We start from the raw sequence: 20,574 nt of genomic DNA, 5'->3' as shown, positions 1-20,574 counted from the left end.
CATGTCATGGAAGATGTTTTGGTAAATTAGTTACAATATATATTTATATAACTATTTAGATACAAACTAATGAAAATTTGGTATCTAGGTTAGTGACAATGTTGTTTTCTTAATGTATAATGTATGGGGAGGATGAGTTCGATTCTAAGCATCTTCATTCTTAGACGTAACATGTGTATTTCTTTTTTATATATTATAATTAACTAATTGCTTATATATGTATATTAAATGTTTGAAAAATGTTCTATCAAATCCATATACTCTAAATATTTGAAATATATATGTATATTAAATGTTTAAAAAATGTTCTATCAAAGTCACATACTCTAAACCCGACAAAAGTCGATCCAACCCGCCGATCCAACCTAAACCCAATCCAAAATTAGTGGGCTGGGTTGAGATTTTCAACCCTTTTAAGTTAAATAGATCAACCTGTTTAACTCATTTAATTAAATAGGCTGGACTTGATAAAAATATCAACCCATTTTTAACCTACCAACCCATTTAACTCTAATATATATTGAATTTAATAATTACTTAAATAATGTGATGTATTAATCAAATTATTAATTTATAAATTATAATGTAGTATTATTATTTATATTTTAAAAACATGAAATCCTAATTCAAATCATTTTTCTTAACGATAACAATACTAGCCAGTATTCAAAACCACCTTGAAATTAAACAATTTTAATGTTATTTGAATAATTTATTTATATTTTTGAATTGAGGTTGTATTTTTGTCATACCTTGAAATTTTATTTATGCTTGGAACTAATTTAAGTGTATAATCTTTAGTTAATTTATTTACTTTTTTTATTTTAAATAACCCAAAGTTAACCAATTTTAAATTTATTTAATAGGTTGGACTGAAAACCTTAACCAACAAACCAACTGTTTCTTTGTGTTTGTAAGTGGATGAATGCATTATATACATTATACCGTATTTTTTAGGGATACGTAAACAAAAATTATACTACCGAAAAAATTTTGAGAGGTATCCCTGGATCCCTTTGGATCCGCCCCTGGCCATGAGACACAACTCTTGTGACACTTAAAAAAAAAAAAAAAATAATAAAATAAAAAAAATAAAATAAAAGTAGATTACGTGGACACAAACCCAAAAAAACACCTTTTGTCTACTTTAAAACGGTTTGCTTAGATCACCCAACGAACAACTATGATATTGCTCATTGAGTTCGTTGCTAGATTACAAACAACTCATCCCTTTTATTCCACAAAGTTGCACATTTATTATCAAAAAGTTCGAAGTCTTAGCAGGGTATTAATTTCTTATTTCATAGGAAGGACGGATTCCCTAAATCTATAACAAAAAAACAACCAAATCTATGGAGTGCCTTCTAGTATCAAAAGTCAAGAGGTGGACAAGATTTACCATCACCAAGATCAAGAATGGTATGGCTTTCTTCGCATGCATGCATACATACATACATACATAGACATGTTTGTACAAGTATGACCCAATTTCTTATGCTAAAATTGTAAAAAAATTAGTCAGTATATACCATAGAGCATCTAATTTCAAATTCGTACATTTAAAGTTTTCTAGTTAAGGAATCTATTCTTGTTGCTAAGAAAAACATTAGGAGATTTTTTTTTTTTTTGTCAAACAAGATATTGTGAGGTACATGGTCCAAGGGGCATCAACAGAACTTAATGAAATTTATTGGATTGATGCATTATTATTTTAATTTTTATACAACTTTACCAAAGATTTTCTGCAATGCATTATTTGACTCTATAAATTCAATTGAATATATTTATAATAATTAAATTGTTTATTTTTTCATTAAAGAGTTTAATGTGGAGTAAACCCTATATCCAATGACTGCAAGCATGATATTGGACTATTAGTAGAATTTAATCTATTGAATACCACTTTGACATTGATATTTCGTTAAACTATTTCTTTGAATTAAGTATATATATATATATATATATATATATATATATATATATATATATATATATATATATATATATATATATATATATATATATAGGTTTCGTTGAGATTAAAAATAAAATAGAGATCTCGAGATTCAACCTCAGCCACGTATTTCACATCTACCACTCTAACCCTTTGGCGTACCGGTGCGGCAGGTCTGGTGTAATCATAAATGATTACACAATGCCACCCGTTCCTTTCTCGTCTGCCACCATCCCCACCACCGTAACCGCCACCGCCACCACCACTACCACTACCTCTGACACCAGTCGACCCCACCATTATCACCTCCATTACTTATACCACCGCCACCTCTGTCACCACCACCTCTTCTGCGATTAACTGTAATAATAATTTATGATTACTCAATTTGTGAACAGATATATATGTATAATCATTTATGATTATGTATATACGTATAAACATGTATAATCATGTATGATTATACCTCTCTGCCATATAATCATTTATGATTAGGCATACATCGTTGCTGCTGGTACGCCGAAGAATTAGAGCGGTAAATACGAAATATGTGGCTGAGGTTTAATCTCAAGATCTCTACTTTTTTTTATTCTCAAGTGAACTATTATATATATATATATATATATATATATATATATATATATATATATATATATATATATATATATATATATATATATATATATATCATTTATGTTGTATAATCTAGTTCCATCATATCACTATATATATGTTACGAAAGTTTATATGTTTCCAGTGAGAGGATTAATGTGCTTAGTGATTTTTTGACACAATCTTAAAAGACAAACACAATTTATTTCGCTAGTTTTGATCATATGCATGGTGCATAAACTTGAAAATATCAAAAGACAACAATTTTTATTTCACTAATTTTGATTTCAGATAAGGAACTCAAAGAATGTAAGAGAAGCATAAACGTGGATGACGAATATCAAGAGGTATTAAGAAGCAAATCTTTTATCGATGTTTTCTCAAAAGCCCAATTACTTGTAGAAGATCGGTCATCATCTATGGCACAATCCTATCTTCATCACAGAGTTCTCCTCGAACCTAATCAAGAAACCATAGCTACGATTCTTGAATCTAGAACCATTTCAAAAAATTATAATATGAAAGTCCTCATACGCGACTACTTTGATGTTAGTTCTGAAGCATCAAAAATATGCATTGAGATCCTGAAATCTATCATACAAGTTCGATCCAACTATGCATCAATTCAACAAATTCTCAATATCGTCCTTCAAGATTGTCCCCATCAATCAAATGTTGCCAATGATTCAAATATATCTAATCTCATTACCCACAACAATCCATTCTTTAACATCAGCAATAAAGATTTTGAGGTGATAAGCGAAAAATATTCATCGGCTTTACATAAGATGAAAATAAGGAGGAGAAAGGTAGATAGGAAGATAAAGCTCATAAGTTACTTCAACAAAGCTTCAGGAATATGCTTGACTGCAGTTGGTGGTTTTCTTGCGGTCACTGCCATGGCTTTAGCAGCCCACACCCTAACTGCACTTGTCATGGGACCAATGATCTTTAGCCTACCCTTGAAGTCATTAAAGAAGAAACTTGGAGGTTTACAGTTTCTCCAAAGCAGGCTTCTGAGGAGAGCTGCAGATCAGCTTGATGTCGCAATGAAGGGTGCATATATTTTGAATAGGGGCTTTGATACAATAATTCGTCTTGTGAATGGTCTTAATGATGAAATTAATCGAAATCGAAAGATGATAGAGTTATGTTTGGAAAGGGGTCGTAGGGAAGATAAGATTTGTTTGCAGATTTTTAGGGAGGTTGAGAAGAGTCATGTTTGGTTTAGGAAACAAGTAGACGAGCTTGAAGAGCATGTATATATGTGCCTTTTGAGTATCAATAAGGCTAAAGCATTGGCGATCAAGGAATTGTCGAAGTCTTGTGAAGAGAAGGCCATACAAAACTCAGAAGTCAGAAACGAAATTATGTCAATAAAAGAAATTATGGACTAAATAATTTTATCTAGAGACAATGACCATAATAACCATTTTTAATTTTTTTTACCATAAAATAGCTACAAATGAAAAATAACCAAAATATCCATAATATTTGCAGGTGGTCCAACTGCGAAAATGTAGATTTTCATAGTTACCAGCAGTTTTTTTTGATCTTTTTGCAAACTTCAAACCTTCCTAAGCACTTTTTCGTACTAACACCGCTTGAATTAATTCTTTTTCGTTGTATTTGTAACAAGGGTTTTCCATAAACATATTACATTAAAAATTTGGGTCCAAAATAGGCTAGTCAGTGAATAATAATAATAATAATAATAACCCGGCTTTGATCATTCATAAATTTGCATACAAACTTCGTTTCAATTGATTTTTCTTCGTTATACATGTTATGTTTAACAAAAGGTTTTCTGTTGACATATTACACTCTTGCTATTGATGTAAGAAAATCATATTTTTTTAGTTACATAATAGGCTATTCGATTAAAAAAAATTATTTTGGCATATAACCTTCATAACGATCATTAAAACCATTTGTGTTCTCTCAATCAATCACAAGGCTATCTACAAAAATAAAATAAAAAATATATTTTACGAACTTCGTAACAATCATCACATATTTGGGTTCTCTCTCACACTTATAAAAACCTAAGAAAAAAAAATTGCAATTTTTACAAATGGTTGAGTGTGAAAATAATACTATTTAGGTCTTTTGTCATTGGCTGTTTTATGGTACAAAGTTTTTGCACCTTTCTAATACCTTTTTCAGTTTCTTTTTTTCTTTTTTTTAATTATGGCTCTTTCAGGCTTCTTCTTTTTTTTTTTTTTAAATTATACCTCTTATTCTTGCTTTACTCCAAAAACTATATTTTGCGTTTCTTAATTTTTTTTTTTTTTTTTTTTATCATTAAGATATGTGTAATAGATTGCCTGTATCTTACATTTTTAATTTCTTAAATATATGAAAGTCATGTAAGCTATGTGTAACCCATAATCTAACGGTTTTTTTTGTCTCGTACCTAAAACAATTTCAGAGCTGCCTTGGCTGTCTAAGAGATTAGCTAATGAAATAAGTGGTTATAATAGTTAATTACAGTTACTCACATATAAATGGGAATGGTGGATTATATAATAAAAGTGACTGCATAATTATATTTCATGTTACAGAGTTTTCTTCGTGAATATAATTAATTTTCTCCTACATAACAACAAAAGTAAAACGAGCACAAGTTGCTGTTTTATTGGTTGCATTTTGGAATGTTACGACTTCTCCTAAGATCTATATGAAAACTATTGATCCAACCACATACCATAACATATAAAGTCAAGTTGTCACTTCGTCATTGATGAGATCCTTTTCTTTAATGAATATCCCATGTAAGCCGTACGGCACTTGTCGAGGTAGTTTCACTGCCGCCACAACCTCTAGAGTGGGTGACCGGGCATCCATTACCAAGAACCTTGACTCACCCGAGTTTTCATCATGCACATAAGACACCACATATCCATCATCCTCTTCTGAGTTGGGATTCTCCGAGTCTCTTGCAATGAAAAATGGTTCGCCTCCGAAGCAGTTATTTCCATATATCCGACTTGCCACAGTGTGCTTATGTTGATCACTTTTGTCTTCTGATGCGAAAATGTCAAGCTTTGCCACCCCTATTGTCCGAATCATCCTCGAACTTATTGGTGTTTTCTCAAAAATTGCTGCATAGACATACCTGCATAACGCCTGATGGTTAGAACAAAATACATATCATTATCAACACAAATTGAAGGTTTTTGCTTACTTGTTTCTCTTTGCAATATAGGCTGGATTGATTACAGGACACTCCACGTTATCAGTCGCCATAATGTGCCTTGAAACAACCCCTGTACCCAAGTTAATCGTTACTTTCTCCATGGATGCTCGCATCAGATCCATTCGTTCAAAGAAATGTTCCACCGACAACATATTTGGTGCCACCAACACCACCACATCTTGGCCATCTTTATCCCTCTCATCCCATGCATTTACTACATGAAATATATTCAATCCTGGCACCTCAAACCACATCATGTCGGATTCATCCTTTGCATATCGCTGAAGAATACCGATTCTTGAAACCTTTTTTGGGTCTACACTTAGTAGCCGACGTCCACGTATCAAGTTCATAGGATCTGCTCCAAGTTGAATATCAAAGATGACTGCATACTTTTGGGTGATAGCCAAGTCATGAGTTAAAGATGGGTGTTTCATGGAAAAGATGGGGACTTCAGGTTGCTTATTTCCGCATGCATCAATGCGAAAGTAAGTCAGATATGGACGTGTTGCCCAATAACGAAATGCGAAAGTCTCTTTAGTCTCTGGATCAGTCTTTGGGTGAGCCGTCATGTTCATGGAAAGCTTACCATGAAAATCATGGCGACCTAAGGTTGTTATATCGCCATCTTCTTCAACTTTGATTGCATAGGGTAGATCGGACTCACATAACGCATACAAGTTACCCCCAAAAAACGCTAAACTGGTATTTGCTACACCAAAACCTTTGCTAAGATCATAATCTCCGGAAATAACTCGTGCAAGAAACAATGGACACGAGCAACAAAGGGGGTGAGACTTTCCATACCTCCAATAACATTTGGGACCAGATTGGATCTAGCTTGGTGCTCAAGGATATACTTGTTGGTCTTCACGTATCGGCTGCAGAAACTGGGTTGACCATCGGAGATCCTAATGCAGTGCATCATCCCATCCCCGTCAAGATAGTGCTGTGGACCACCGGAGATGAACTGCGGGTTAGGTCCGTTACGAATGTAGACACCATCGAGGCAAGGAGGAATGAAGCCATGTATGACCTCGCATTTGGTGGGGCTCAGCTCATCAACTGGTGCAAAATTGTCTGATAGTATGTAACTCGGGTCGACTGATAGATGAAGAGGACTATCGAGGAATTTGATGATGTAGCTATTAATTGTTTTAAATATCTTTTCGAGTAACGATAGCTCTGATGATGGTTTTCTTGAATCAACTAGAGCCCGAATAACTTGCAAAGATCTTTTGGATTCCACGATGGTAGGAATTTCTTGTTGGTTATGTAATTTTGGGGTTATTCTTATTGCATGCACCTCTTCATTGTTTCCAAGAACTGATGCCTTGAAAGCTGGTCGAGATTTTGCGATTTTGGTGGGAGAATGAAAATAAGGGTATGTATGAAATAACGAAGTCATGTATGTCGTGTGGGGCAATATTTCCATTCCTGCGATCATCAGTCATTGCCTGCTAAGTAAAACATAGATATCGTTACTTTCAATTTTAAGAAAAATTACTCTTTGTGAACGTGCCTACCATCATAATCCATCGGTTTGGGAATTATTAATTAAGTAGGGAGAGTGTTGCCATAGATGTCCAAATAAAAACATTTGATAACCGTTGATACCAAAAGGATTATATCTGTTAGAGTGCTCGGTATGGGCAACACCTTAGGGCTTTTTTGGGCGTTATAACACACAAACACCACCCCATTCACTGTTTTTGGGTGTTATACGTTTGTCGTTGCTTCCCATTACCGTAACCAGCTTACGTTGTTTCTTTGTGTTTACGAGCATCAAATGTAGTGTAGTCAGATTCAAATGTTTTTAAGCGTTTTGAACCACTATCGATATGTTTTTCGGATGTTTTGCCCTTTTCCTATTTTTGGTTATCATTCTCAAGATTCCAAAAGTCAATAGACTTGAAAGCCTTCTTGTTTTCTTTTTGGTACACGTTTAGAGCTTTCTTTAAAATTAATTCATCATTTTCTCCGTCTTTCCATTGACGTTGGATGTTGTTATACAAATCATTAAACAATATGATTTCCTTGTTTTTATTCCCCTATTTTGAATACACTTGGTCCATTGAACGATACTCTGGAAGGTTCAATCTTTTGTGGAACCTTTTCATAACTCGCTTCCAAAAATGGTATTGTTTTTTTGTAGTTTCCTGTTTTTACATCTTTAGAAATATCGATTCATGCTTGTGTCAATGCAATAATTTCTCCGGGTTCCTATTTTTTGGTTGTCGCCTTCTCTGTTCTTTTAGTTGGTGCTTTAATGGGTTACGTTTCTCGAACGATTTCAGGTTCAGAATCAAAAGTGGGTGCTTGAGTCTCTTGATTTCGGTTGAGACAGAAAGTCAAATGGATTAAACTCAGGTTCATATTGATGTTGTGTTTGTGTTTGCGATTGTGGTTGTGAGTATTCTTGTAGGAATTGTTGTGAGAATCGATGCAAATAATGTGATAGCATACCACCATAGTGATAAACCAGGGGCGGATAAATTAGTTGATCATACGAAGGTCTTTGGATTGTAGTGTTTATAGTGGAAGTTTTTTATTGTTTGGGTTGTTGGAAGAAAACATGTTGAAAGTTTTGACAAAAAAAGAATTTGAAAGAGAGAACAAATGGATGAAAGTGTGGCGAATTAAGAGTTGTAAGGATCTATTTATAGGTAAAAAATGAATTTAAAAAAAAATGACCGTTCAACGTTTTGGAAAAACAAAAAGTAAGAGAAAGGCGCAGCCAAATTCTACCGTATGCGTTCAAATTGCATTGGAAACCGTGGTATGAGGGGGTGTTCCACTTGGACATCGTTGCAAAAATGTGGTCTAACCACACCCACTCCGTTGGGTCTTATATCTCAAATGGATACAATCATATAAACTAGTACAATTAAACATATATTTCTAAATTCATGCATTAGGTGAGTCACATCCACCAAAATCCTCCAAATATCATTTGACAAATAGTTTGTTTATCTTTATATATTATAAAGTAAAAAAAAAAAAAAAAAAAAAAAAAAAAAAAAAAAAAAAAAAAGATAACTAAATATTAGGGTTTTTATTTTTTTTCTTTTTATTACAAACAATAGGTAACAAAAAAATAGATGTTTTTTGCCCTTCCATTACCTCGATGGCTTGTAGACAAAAAATTCCTTTCATAAAACCCAAAGGAAAGTTGTAGAGCATGAAGCAACACAAAACCAGTAATTTTTTGCATTTATATTTCCAGGTTTTTGGATCAGTCTGGGTCTAGTTTATGGAATCGGTTGCAATTATCATTTTCTAATTCCAACCGGTTTAATTAAGGGTGCAAATGAGCTGAGTTGAGCCAAAGCTTGGCCAGGCTCGATTTGGGCTCCTTTAAATTATACGAGGCTTGAGCTCGAGCTCGGTTCAATTCGAGCTTTCTTGTGCTGAGTTTGGCTTGAGCTCGTAAATAATTAAACAAACTCGAATCGGGCTCGGGCTTGACTTGTTTTTTGTTTGACATACCTAAATAAGTTTAAACTAGGCTTGAACTCGTTTATTAATACCCTAAATTCCTAATTCCTCAAATATGTTTTTATTTTAATATATAAAAATAATAATATATTATATTATATAAAAGTTCGTTTAGACTCACAACCCTAATCAAGCTTAGTGATATAGGCTCGAGCTCGAGCTCGTTTAATAAACGAGTTTAATATTAAACTCAAGCTCGGCTTGAGCTTGATTAAAATCGGTTTCGAGTCGAGTTTTTAACAAGCTAATCCCGATTAGCTCACGAGTAGTTTGACTTGTTTGCACCTCTAGGTTCAATGCCTACTTTACTCGATCCAATACCTGAAACCGAATCTGAATCGGTTATTCTATACCAATCTGATTTTCGGGTCTCCAAATCCTTCAATTTTGGTTTCTGGATTTTCTAGGACCGGGTCCAATCACACCGAATTCGGATCTATATCATTCCTCTTGGCAATCCATTTTAGTATGTTATGTTTATTGGAAAAAAAGATTACTAACATATCAAACTATATAATTATTTTATTTTATATTTAACAAAATTCATATTAGTAAATGTCTTTTTTTTTTAAATACATTTTTTACATTAGGTTTATCATATGTTTTATTTATATGTTAATAAAATGTGAATCAAATTTATGTTAAAACCCTTCTTTATTCATATATAAATAAACCATGTATATTTATAGTTTATTCACATGTGAATAAATAATGAGTTTTTCATAATTTTTTGATACACGTTTTACTAATATATGAATAAACATATACAAGAGCTAAAATAAAAAAAAATAATAAAATAATAATAAACTTTTCTATAAAAAAATTGCATCAATGACAATTTTTATATAGAATAAAAAAAATTAATTTTGATATAATCGGGTTTTTTCCAATAAAATAAAATTTCCGATATTAGTGATTCTTGCATACTTAGCCTTTTTTTATTCATTTTCACTAATTTATAACCCGTGGAAACCATGATTACTAAATTAATTAAACTTTCGTAGTAAAAATTTATACTTATTAATAAATTATTTTAATAACTAATTTTAAATAAATTATTAATTAAGAGATATACCAAAATTTTAAAATTATTTATAACTTCAAATTTAACATATAATTAAAAAAAATAAGTGTTTCTATAAAAAGTTTAAATTCTATTATTTAAAAAAATTATCGTCATTAATTATGATAGTGATTTGTCTAATATATTTTCCTGACATGTGCCATAATACTAATGAGAAGTTGTATTAAAGTGACAAATATCAAAAGAATATTAAAACTATTCTTTTATTAGTATAGATATTTGAGTAATCCTATATTAGGGTTGGTGGTGGAGTACAGGTGCATATATTGGCTTATAGCCGAAAGTTAAATGGTAAATCTATTATTCTTTTTTAACCATTGAAAATAGGTAGGAGATAGTAGAAATGCAAGATTTTGGAGTCAATATTGCATTGGATGTGTATTGTTTAAAGTTAGATAAGAAAGATTGTTTTGCATGGAAACAGATTCATACAGTGCAATTAAATGCTTGTAGGGGAACAATTCTTAGAAATGGAGTTGAAATAGAGAGATTCGTGGAAGCGTGCTTTTTATTCAATTACAGAAATTAAAATATCTCATAGGAGATGTTTAGATTAGTAATTAAGGCGTTAAGTGGTGTTAGGACTTGGAGTAACTAGGGGTGTTCACTATGAACGATATCCATGAGTTTATTGATGAGTACATTGTGGAGATAGGGAATGGCACCACTAGATGGAAACAATTTTTCCCAAGGTTAATATTTTTAGGTGGAGGGTTATGCTAGATTGGTTTTCTCCTAGACGGAATCTGAAGAGTTGGAGTATGTATGTCTCTTTTTTTTTATGTGTCTATAGTGCAGTAATCATGATGAGTCTTTGAATCATTTTTCAAAAAATGTGATATTGCAACAGGAACATGGAATGCAACTTCCAAGTAGGCGGATATAGTACAACATCTAAATTTGAATTTTTGGTGTTGTCACTTATCAATGGATAGATGATTTACATTTTTCTATGCAAAAGAAATCGGCTATGAAAGCAATTATATTGACTACATGGTGGTTGCTATAATAATTCCAAAACTCTATAGTGTTTAGAGAAAATATCGGAAGAAAAGATTTGATGTTTGATGATATAGTTGATAGTTTTATAATTGGTTTGTCAACAGAAATATAAAAATATCATTAATTAGGTCTTTTAGATTCAAAATCTAGCTATATTTCTATATTTCTTCTATTGTATGTAGCACCCGGTCTCAGGTACGCATTTAAATTCAAGTCAAACTTCATATTTTCCTCTTGGACTCGGGGAGTTAGGGGCTCAACTCGTCGAGTAGGATCCCCTCCGGGTCGGGGGATTAAGTAACCTACTCGACGAGTTGGAAGACAAAATCGGCGAGTAGGAGTTGTCTGAGGGAAACCCTAAATTAAAGGGTTTGCACCCTATTTAAACATCTTATGAGGCTTCCACCCCAGCCTCCATCACCTCCAGAGCATTACACCTGAAACCCTAATCCTCCATAAGTGAACTTGAGCTTTCCTGGTTGTTTTGAGTGTTATTTGTTGTGTCTTGAAGCTAGTGGAAGAAGTGGAAGATAGAAGACTCATTGAAGAAGGAGTAGATCCAGGAGCTACACCCCATTTGCCATCTAACCTGGTAATCAAGTTTACAAGTTGGTCTTCTTTCTCTTAGATCTACTTGTCCCTATATTAAGAGGGTTTTAGCTCAAAAACCTTGGTCCTTGATTTTGGGATGTCCCAAGTGGTTTATATATCAGATCTAGGTTCTAGGGAGTAGTACATGGCATAAAGATGCCAGCTTTATGGCCATGATAGCCCCATTCATCTTGTAGACCTCATTTTTTGGGTCTTTTGAGCTTAAAGTCCCATGTATGGATGCAAAGTTCATGACTTTACGTGTTATATCGACTGTAAGAGCCCAGATCTACCTTTTGGATGAGTTTTGAACAATAGAAATCGAGTTATGGATATAGACATTAGTCGACTCGGTGAGTCGTTCTTGGGACTCGGCGAGTCGGGGGTTTGGTTTCCCAACATTTTATGATTCAAAGGAATCCAATTTAGTTTAGAAGGGATTTAGATGAGCCCAGAAGAAGGACTTAGCGAAATAGACATAGTTATGGACCTAGAAACCATAGGACTCAGCGAGTATATGAACACACTCGGCAAGTCCAAGACAATCTCCCAACCCATGAAGGCGGACTCGACGAGTTGTTCATACAACTCGGCAAGTCACAGACTAGTAGCACTTATGATGAAGATCAACTTGACGAGTTGAAGGTTGAACTCGGCGAGTCGGTTGAAGATTGTCCGGCTATCGATTGAAGGACAACCCACCGAGTTATTGCTAGACTCGACGATTAAAACAAGTTAGGGGCAGATAAAAGAATAGGGACTCTGCGAGTTGGTGGACCAACTCGGCGAGTCGAATCAACTGGATGATTGACTTTAACCAAGATGTTGACTTTAGCTAGGGGTAAGATGATCACTTTACCTTAAGGTTAGTTGTTAGTTTTTGACTAAGTGTCTTTATGGAAGTTATAGTCGGAGAGTAGTCGGAGCAGCAGGCAGAGATTCCTCACCCAGAGTTTTAGCAGTCGGACACACAAGGTGAGTTTCCTCTAGTAGTAACGGGTCTAAGGTACCAATTCCATCTCGTTTAAGTAGTAGAGTATGTCGGGGTGAGCCCGATGCAGTTCATATGTTTTCAGACTTCGTTCTGATGTCGGGGCGGTCTCGAGAAGTAGTTAAGTATATGTGATGTCTTTGTGATTCATGCATGTTATATGATATGTGCTATGTGTTCCGGACTTCGGTATAATGCTGGGGCAAAACCGATGTATGTTAGTTTACATGTTATGTGATATGTGTTCCGGGGTAAGCCCAATGTCGGGGCTAGCCCGATGTATGTTAGATATTATGCTATGTATTATGTGTTTTGGGGAAATTCAATGCAGACTATATGATTATGTAATGTGTTTACGATATATATGTTATGTTGTGTATGCGTCAGGGTAAGCCCGATGCCAGGGTGATCACAATGCCCGATGCGGTTGGATGTCGGGGTGAGCTCGATGTCAGACAGGAGTCCGATGTCGGGTAAGCCAATGTCGGGATTTGTCATGATGCAGTTGGGAAGAGTCCTAGAGTTATGTTATTTGTTATATGTGCTTGTTTGGTATGTGGTAGTTTGGGGGAGCTCACTAACCTTCGTACTTACAGTTTCAGTTTTAGTTTCAGGTACTTCAGCTAGCAAGGGGAAGGGCTCGGGTTGACGGCATGGCACACACCACAATTTTCTTAGCCTGTGAGTTTACTCTGATATTTTATATGAGACTGTGATATGTTGACAAATTTTATGAGATTTTGAGATACATGTTCTATGAATTTATACAATGGTGATGATATTTATGTTTGTTAAATGATTTTGAAAACGAAAATTTTGGCTTGTATTTTTGGGATGTTTCATTGTAATTCGTTCTCCCCTCTAGATTCATTACAGAAATTGAAGTGTTCGAAAAAAAATCCAATGATTTGACTTTTTGACCTTGACTTTGACCGGGATTTTGACAAAGTTTGACTTAGGGGTATTTTGGGTAGTTTGAGATTAGGTCACTATTTGTTGTATATGCGTTCTATAGAGTCAAAAGTTAGAGTTGTGATCTGTTCAGCTACATTTCAGACTATGAGGTGAGTTTTCCTCACTATACTTGTGGATCGAATGCACCAATACCAGCCTAATGGATTATGTATCCTGGTATATTGGTTGATGCTATGCTGGTATATGATAGACTGGTAGATCCATACAATTACCTGTATTCCCTGGTTATATGTTAGATTGGTATATCAGTATGATTACATGTGTTTATTGGTTATTATTTGTTATGGTATATGTCGACTTGTTATGGTTTGTTGGGTTGAGGCGGTCCCACTTTGTTTTGAAGGCCAAGATACATAGGGCGGCCCAGATAGCCTGTAGGCCCGACAAGGTGGTCCAGTTAGGACGAAGGTCGAAAGAGCGGTCCGGATAGGCTGTAGGCTCTACGAGACGGTCCAGTCAGATCGAAGGCTCGAAGAGCGCTCCATATAGGATGTAGGCCCAACAAGGCGGTCCAGACTGAAGGCTCATATACGCATGTTGTTATCTGTATGGTTGCCACATTTATTTTCCTGCTTTGACAACTTCGGTCCCTAAAATAATAAATTTTCTTTTTTGCGTTTTTGCCCTAACATTTGTCAACTTTCGACTATGTTGCTGACTCATCTGCCTTTTCCATTTTTTACCTTAATTTTTGCTCACATTTCTTTTTCTGTTTTGACAATTTTAATCCCTAAAATAATAAAATTTTCTTTTTTGGCTTTTTGCCCCAACATTTTACTAAACAACCAATCATTAGCAAAAAAACAAATCATTGATCATAAAACTTGCACGTTGTACAGTTTCATGACACAATAAATTGTTTCAAACACGCAACATAGTTCAGGGTTTTTACTAGTAATTACTACAACTCAAGTGTTTTTTTAATTTATTGTTATTAATTGATAATGATTTTTTATTTTCCTCTCACTTATTCACATTGTAGCTATAGTATATGAATATGTTTTGCTCATAAAAAATTACATGTGTTTGAACAGATTTTTGATTTAAATATAACGAGCTGAAAAATAAGTTTTATGGCATCAAAGGTTATTACAATATAAATCTTTCTATATATAAAATGTATGTTGATTTCAATACTTTTTTTTGCATGATTTATAGGCATTTAATAAAAAAATCGACACAAACGTATAGTAGATATTATAATGTTTTATGTTATTAAAAGTTGTAATACTTTTTATATGACTTGTTATTCGTTGTACATAAAAACAACATATTTTTTTATATATAATTATACAACTTAAAACAGTTTATAAAAACAACATATTTTTTTATATATATAAGTGGTATCTTTTTTATATTATTTGTTTTTTATAAATAAATATTAAATCACAATTTGTTAAAAATATATATCTTACATATTTTTGATATACAATTTACACGACTTAAAATAATATATAAAATCATCGATTAATAGTAAACATAACCAATAATTTAAAATTATAATACTAAATAGAATTAATAACTTAATTAGTCATTTGATTCACTACTAATTAACATTATTTTTTTATTTATAAATATCAAATCACAATTTATTAAAAGTTACTATTTTAATTATTTAATTATATTTTCACGTATTGCGCGTAAATTCACAGATTCACATAGTTATTGAATAAAACGAGTGAAGTATATCATGTATTTATGTCGTCATTTTATAAATTTATAAATTTGATCATCAATATCCTAAAGATGAAAAGTGTGATGAATGATGTGATTGTTGAGAAATGGGCAAGAAACAAAACGTAATTGTTACTGTAATGTACATTATTGAAATTTTGGTAGATGATATTATTAAAGTTAATTTGGTTCTTTTCTTTTTGAAAAAAATACTAATAATAGCAATAACATTACAGTCACATCTTAATTAAATAATATTACAATTAAAAATGGTAATTGTGGATTTGGAAAAGATACTCGAAAATAGAGTAGGCCGTTTCATTTTTAATAATATTAATCAAATATAAATACTAAAGTTTAGACATAAACATCCTGCATAAAAAAGATTGGTTGGTCGTAAACGTCCGTGACAAAGAACATGAATCGTTACTGAACCAAACTAGGAAAAAAAAAAAAAAAACGATTCAATTAACCTAAAATAGTACGGTTTCGGTTCTACGGTTGGATTTTTCAATTAGCAAGATGATTACATAATACATATGCATTGTTTAGCAAGTGTTTCAGTTTCTTATTTCGTTTTCTTTAAAGAAATAACTCTACATTTCTACGTCATCATTCAGCATGAGTTGTGTTGTTTATAACTTTTAGATGTTTCATCAACACAAAGTTAATATATAATATATCTAGAAAGAAAGTGAAAACTACTTGGCTAGCAGTATAACGGCACTTAGTTGCAAGATACAAAGCAGCAACAAAATCCAACGCAAACCACAAATTAAGAAGTATATATTACCTATATATTTGACTCTTTAGGCTGCAGGAAATATAGATATGAAGACCGCTGCTGATGGGAGGGAGAATTTTTTTTATTAATGGAGCTTCATAATCATAAGCCGAACAGAGGCTGCTGTTTGCACTCTTTCAAAAATGTGTAGATATATATAGCCACTTAGTTGGTGCAAATCAAATTGGAAATGGCTGTCGCTGTCGCTGTCGCTGTTGCCAATAATATTTACTTTTAAATGTTCGAGCATTTTACACGTTTTATCTATCACTTTCATTTATCTCCAAATAGTAGGTTATATATATTCTTTGTTTTCCTATTTATATATTATAAATTAATAAATGCGACATATGTACGTAATTTAAATGAAATATATAAGAAACTTGAACAATTTTTTCATGGATATAACACTTTCATTTGGATGAACTTAAAGCATCTCTCTACGATGGGTAGATAAATCTAGGAGTGACAAGTGATGATACGATACGACAAAAATATACGATTCGATCTAACATTTGTTTGGAGTTTTTCTGAGTTTATATATAATTAAATATTAATACGAGTTTTTTCTTTGTTTTGTTTATATATAATTAAATATTAATAAATAAAGTAATTGTTATTCTTTGTTATTTTTATATTATTGTGTTGTATTTATCTTTTTCTAGTTTGTTCGTTTTTATATTATTTAAAAGAAAAAAACAATCGAAATCATATCGTATCGTCAAACATGATTACTCCACTTGGTGCTAATTTTCATTGCAATTTTGACGGATTTTGACAGGCTGGCTCCACGCACCGTGGGGTGGGGTACACATACCTCCACTAGGTTCCAAATATGTTTGATATTTTCAAAATTAAGTTGTCATTTTGCACCCTTCAAATATCACAATCACAAAATGCTTAATATTTATTAAGATGTAAAAAGGCCTTCGTGTTTAGAGTAATTATCCTCTCTTTTGTAAAACTCACTAAGGAGTCTATTGATAGTTGCTAACTGGGTTAGAGCCGATTGTGTTGGAAGCTGACTGGGTTAGAAGTTATGATTGAATTAACTTCTGACTGAAACTTGTTGTTTGATTTTGCACATGACTTACTATGCAAAATGATTATATTACATTCAAACAACATTTTTTTATAATAATTTCTCTATGATAACCACTTGGGTTGTAGTGACTTGATAATGCATATGAAAGATATGGTGGATAACTTATTAACTATGTTCAAATCATGACACCATTCAGCTCTTGTGGTCAAAGAGGTTTGTCTACAATGACTCCAAGGCATGAGGCAAAGCTTCATGTTTACAGCAGAGAATTAGTCGGTGCACGAAAATTGACCCGGAAATCAACGTTAGAGAAGTTCCTTTTCCAAAAAATTTATAAATGATCATGCTATATACAACATCACCAAGAATGTATTGCACAAGACTGATGTTACAATTGTTCATGAGAAATTATCATTTCATATATTTATATAGATCATGTTACAATTGTTAATGCACAACATATAATTAGTTCCCTTATGCATGATTTATCCTTAAGTCTTCATGACCACAACACATTATCAATGTTTCCCATGAATACAAAATACTTGCCATATGTGTTCCTATAATAAACCCATTATGTTCTCATTATTTCAAAGACCCTTCGGCTAATTAGTTAATGCACAACAAGTCCAACAGGTCCTTAAAGATGGAAGTAGGACTCATGAGTTGGACTCATGTAACCAAAATCATTCCAACGGTATGCAGCAGTCTCCTTGACCTGAAATAATGAAGCTCATAACATAAATTTCACATAAATTAATATTTCAAAGAAACGAATATGAAACTAAAACCTAGTGTTTGACTTTTGAGAAGTGAAGCTTGAGACTTTTAGATTTCAGATTTGATCTCTTTTCAATAGAACAACTGTTATTGTGGCTTCACTTATTGGATTACATGATCATATATATGAAAATTCCAAATCTGAAACAAATCATATGAACCTTGAAGTTATAAAAAATCCCCTTTGGCTGCTAAAAAGTCTAATTCAATTAGAAATTACCTCAATCGTTGGATGAAGCAACAAAAATATACACTGATAGAAGAAATTTGAAATTACCTAAATCATTCTTTCTCTTTCTCGTTCTCACCTTCGTTTTCTTCACGATTAGATGGTGATGGATCATTGTAACTCATTAACCAGATTTTGGGTGGGAAAGAAGAATGGAGAATGGTTTTGAGATGGTTGATTTTGGATTCTGTGTGTTTGATTTCATTTTGCTTCTCATCAATCGTCACTCAAGTGGTCGTTTTTCATCTCCAATGGTGGATGGCATCTCCATAATTTTGTTATCCAGCTCTGTTTTCTAAGTGAGAACGGATTTAAATCGGCTGAATATTGCTTAACAATCACTTTCAAAAAACGATTCATTGCTTGATTTAATTTCAAAATCTATTAAAGAATAAGAGAACCATTGGTGGTGGAAGAAGTTGTGCGTGGATTGAAGGAGAAGGATAATGAAAAAGTAATGTCGTTTAGGGGCAAGGAGAAGGAGAAAGGAAAATACGTGAAACTAGTGGAAAGGACCGAGTCATCCATATTTTCTTTGAGGACCGAATCAGAGATTGTGAACTAAATCAAATGTGCAAACAATCCTAATCAAACAAGCTGAAAAAAAGGTCCGACTGGACCGAGTCAAGCCACAAATCAAACACCCCCTAACTCTACTTGGTATATCTTCTTATGTATTATTTCTTTTTTTATTATTATTTTAAAATATTGAATACCTATTAGTTATCTTCGTAACCGTCGATGTGGGAAATATATTCCTAAAAATTCTTCCTTTGTTTACATTCTTACATCCTATCTATACAATTCTCTTTTTTATTGTTTGTTTTTTTATTTCTTTCATGCATATATAAGTATAAGTTTCAAGTATCAAAATAAGTCTAAATTTGTTACAAATTCAATCAAAATATAATTGTCTAAACTCATTAAGAGTGAATTACATAAATAATCTTTATGGATTGGAGTAATCTGTACATTTCTTAACTATCTTTAATTTTATTCATACCATATGTAATGAATTTCCACCTGAAAGATAAAAATAACTATTTTCCCTTTAGTAAATATTATTTTGTATGTTTAGCTATCTTTTTTTTTTTATTATTTTATTTTATTTTATTGTGTTACCCTATCCTTAACTCTAGCCTCTATCTCCTTTGTACATGTTATAAGATCCAATGACACATTCACCTTTGGCAAACCCCACTTATCATCTTTGTCACCAAATCAAATGAAACCATAAACCAAAACAAACTTGAATCATAAACAATCATACGGCATAAAATCAAAGTCAAAACCAAACAATTCAAAACCAAAACATTATGAAATTAAAAACCAAAGCAAACCAAATCAGTATAAAGCCCAACTCAAGTAAAAGCGGGGGAGTCATACCTACCACTAGGCTAAAGGCTTGTGTTTAATAAATACATATACTGATGATTGTTTTCACCATATATTTAAATAAAATATTAAAAAGGCATGTACCAATGACTTCTCATCAAGGTGGATGCCTAATTTATGTTTATCAATTTAAATGATTATAGAGATGGAATTTTGTTATACAGGTTTTTTATTCAGGGAGAGACGCATATGTAGCAATGAAATCTTGACAATAAACAACATGCATAGACCTATGGCGATGAGTCTTATGACAATGTCGCCATTGGGGAGACAACCTGCTTATCAATGGTGACGATTTTCATCATCACTATATAGTAAGTTTTTTCTTAACAGCAACATCAAGACTACAAAAATGCACATTACCTACAATAGATTTTGTAGGTAGTCTGTAGGTAAAACAGGTTACTTACGGATTGCCTACGGAAACAACTCCGTAGGAATATAGCTTGTGGGTAATTGGTTGTGATGGATTACCTACGGAATTTCCTACAGACTGTCTATTGAAATTTTCGTTGGTAATTTACCTACGGATCGCCTACAACTACATTTACCTACGGGAAACCTACGTTGTAACAACCCAAAATACGACCCCAAAATTTTTGTTTAATAATTACTAAAAACACCATGTTAATATCATAAAGTAAAACTCGTACATCAATATCTCACAACAATAGCAAAGTATTACGAGGAAACTGTATCAAGACTGTATCAAATCACATCTATGAATAGCTAAAACAACTCCTTGGACAAATTGAAGTTGT

General features: G+C 32.8%; 1 protein-coding gene, 1 long non-coding RNA gene and 1 pseudogene across 3 annotated transcripts; 1 reads left to right on the top strand and 2 right to left on the bottom strand.

The window, feature by feature from the left end:
- Positions 1–1,352: 1,352 nt before the first annotated feature.
- LOC145001963 (UPF0496 protein At1g20180-like) lies at positions 1,353–3,963 on the top strand. The gene is made up of 2 exons (XM_078961289.1): positions 1,353–1,419; positions 2,858–3,963. The coding sequence occupies exons 1-2, from the start codon at positions 1,353–1,355 to the stop codon at positions 3,961–3,963; spliced, it is 1,173 nt and encodes a 390-aa protein (XP_078817415.1).
- A 1,107-nt stretch (positions 3,964–5,070) lies between these two features.
- Positions 5,071–16,493, bottom strand: LOC145036618 (putative carotenoid cleavage dioxygenase 4, chloroplastic; annotated as a pseudogene). The gene is made up of 3 exons (XR_013678505.1): positions 16,374–16,493; positions 5,754–7,222; positions 5,071–5,684 (listed from the first exon to the last, which is right to left on the bottom strand). The product of XR_013678505.1 is annotated as a putative carotenoid cleavage dioxygenase 4, chloroplastic (transcript).
- A 1,299-nt stretch (positions 16,494–17,792) lies between these two features.
- Positions 17,793–19,076, bottom strand: LOC145036556 (uncharacterized). Its single transcript, XR_013678482.1, has 2 exons — positions 18,467–19,076; positions 17,793–18,330 (listed from the first exon to the last, which is right to left on the bottom strand). It is a non-coding gene; the product is annotated as an uncharacterized LOC145036556 (long non-coding RNA).
- Between the last annotated feature and the right edge of the window lie 1,498 nt (positions 19,077–20,574).

Source organism: Lactuca saligna, chromosome 1, assembly GCF_052625555.1.
Source record: "Lactuca saligna cultivar CGN05327 chromosome 1, ASM5262555v1, whole genome shotgun sequence".
In the NCBI taxonomy this organism is placed as follows: domain Eukaryota; kingdom Viridiplantae; phylum Streptophyta; class Magnoliopsida; order Asterales; family Asteraceae; genus Lactuca; species Lactuca saligna.
The sequence above is the reverse complement of the archived record's forward strand: the minus strand, read 5'-3'. Positions and strand labels throughout refer to the sequence as shown.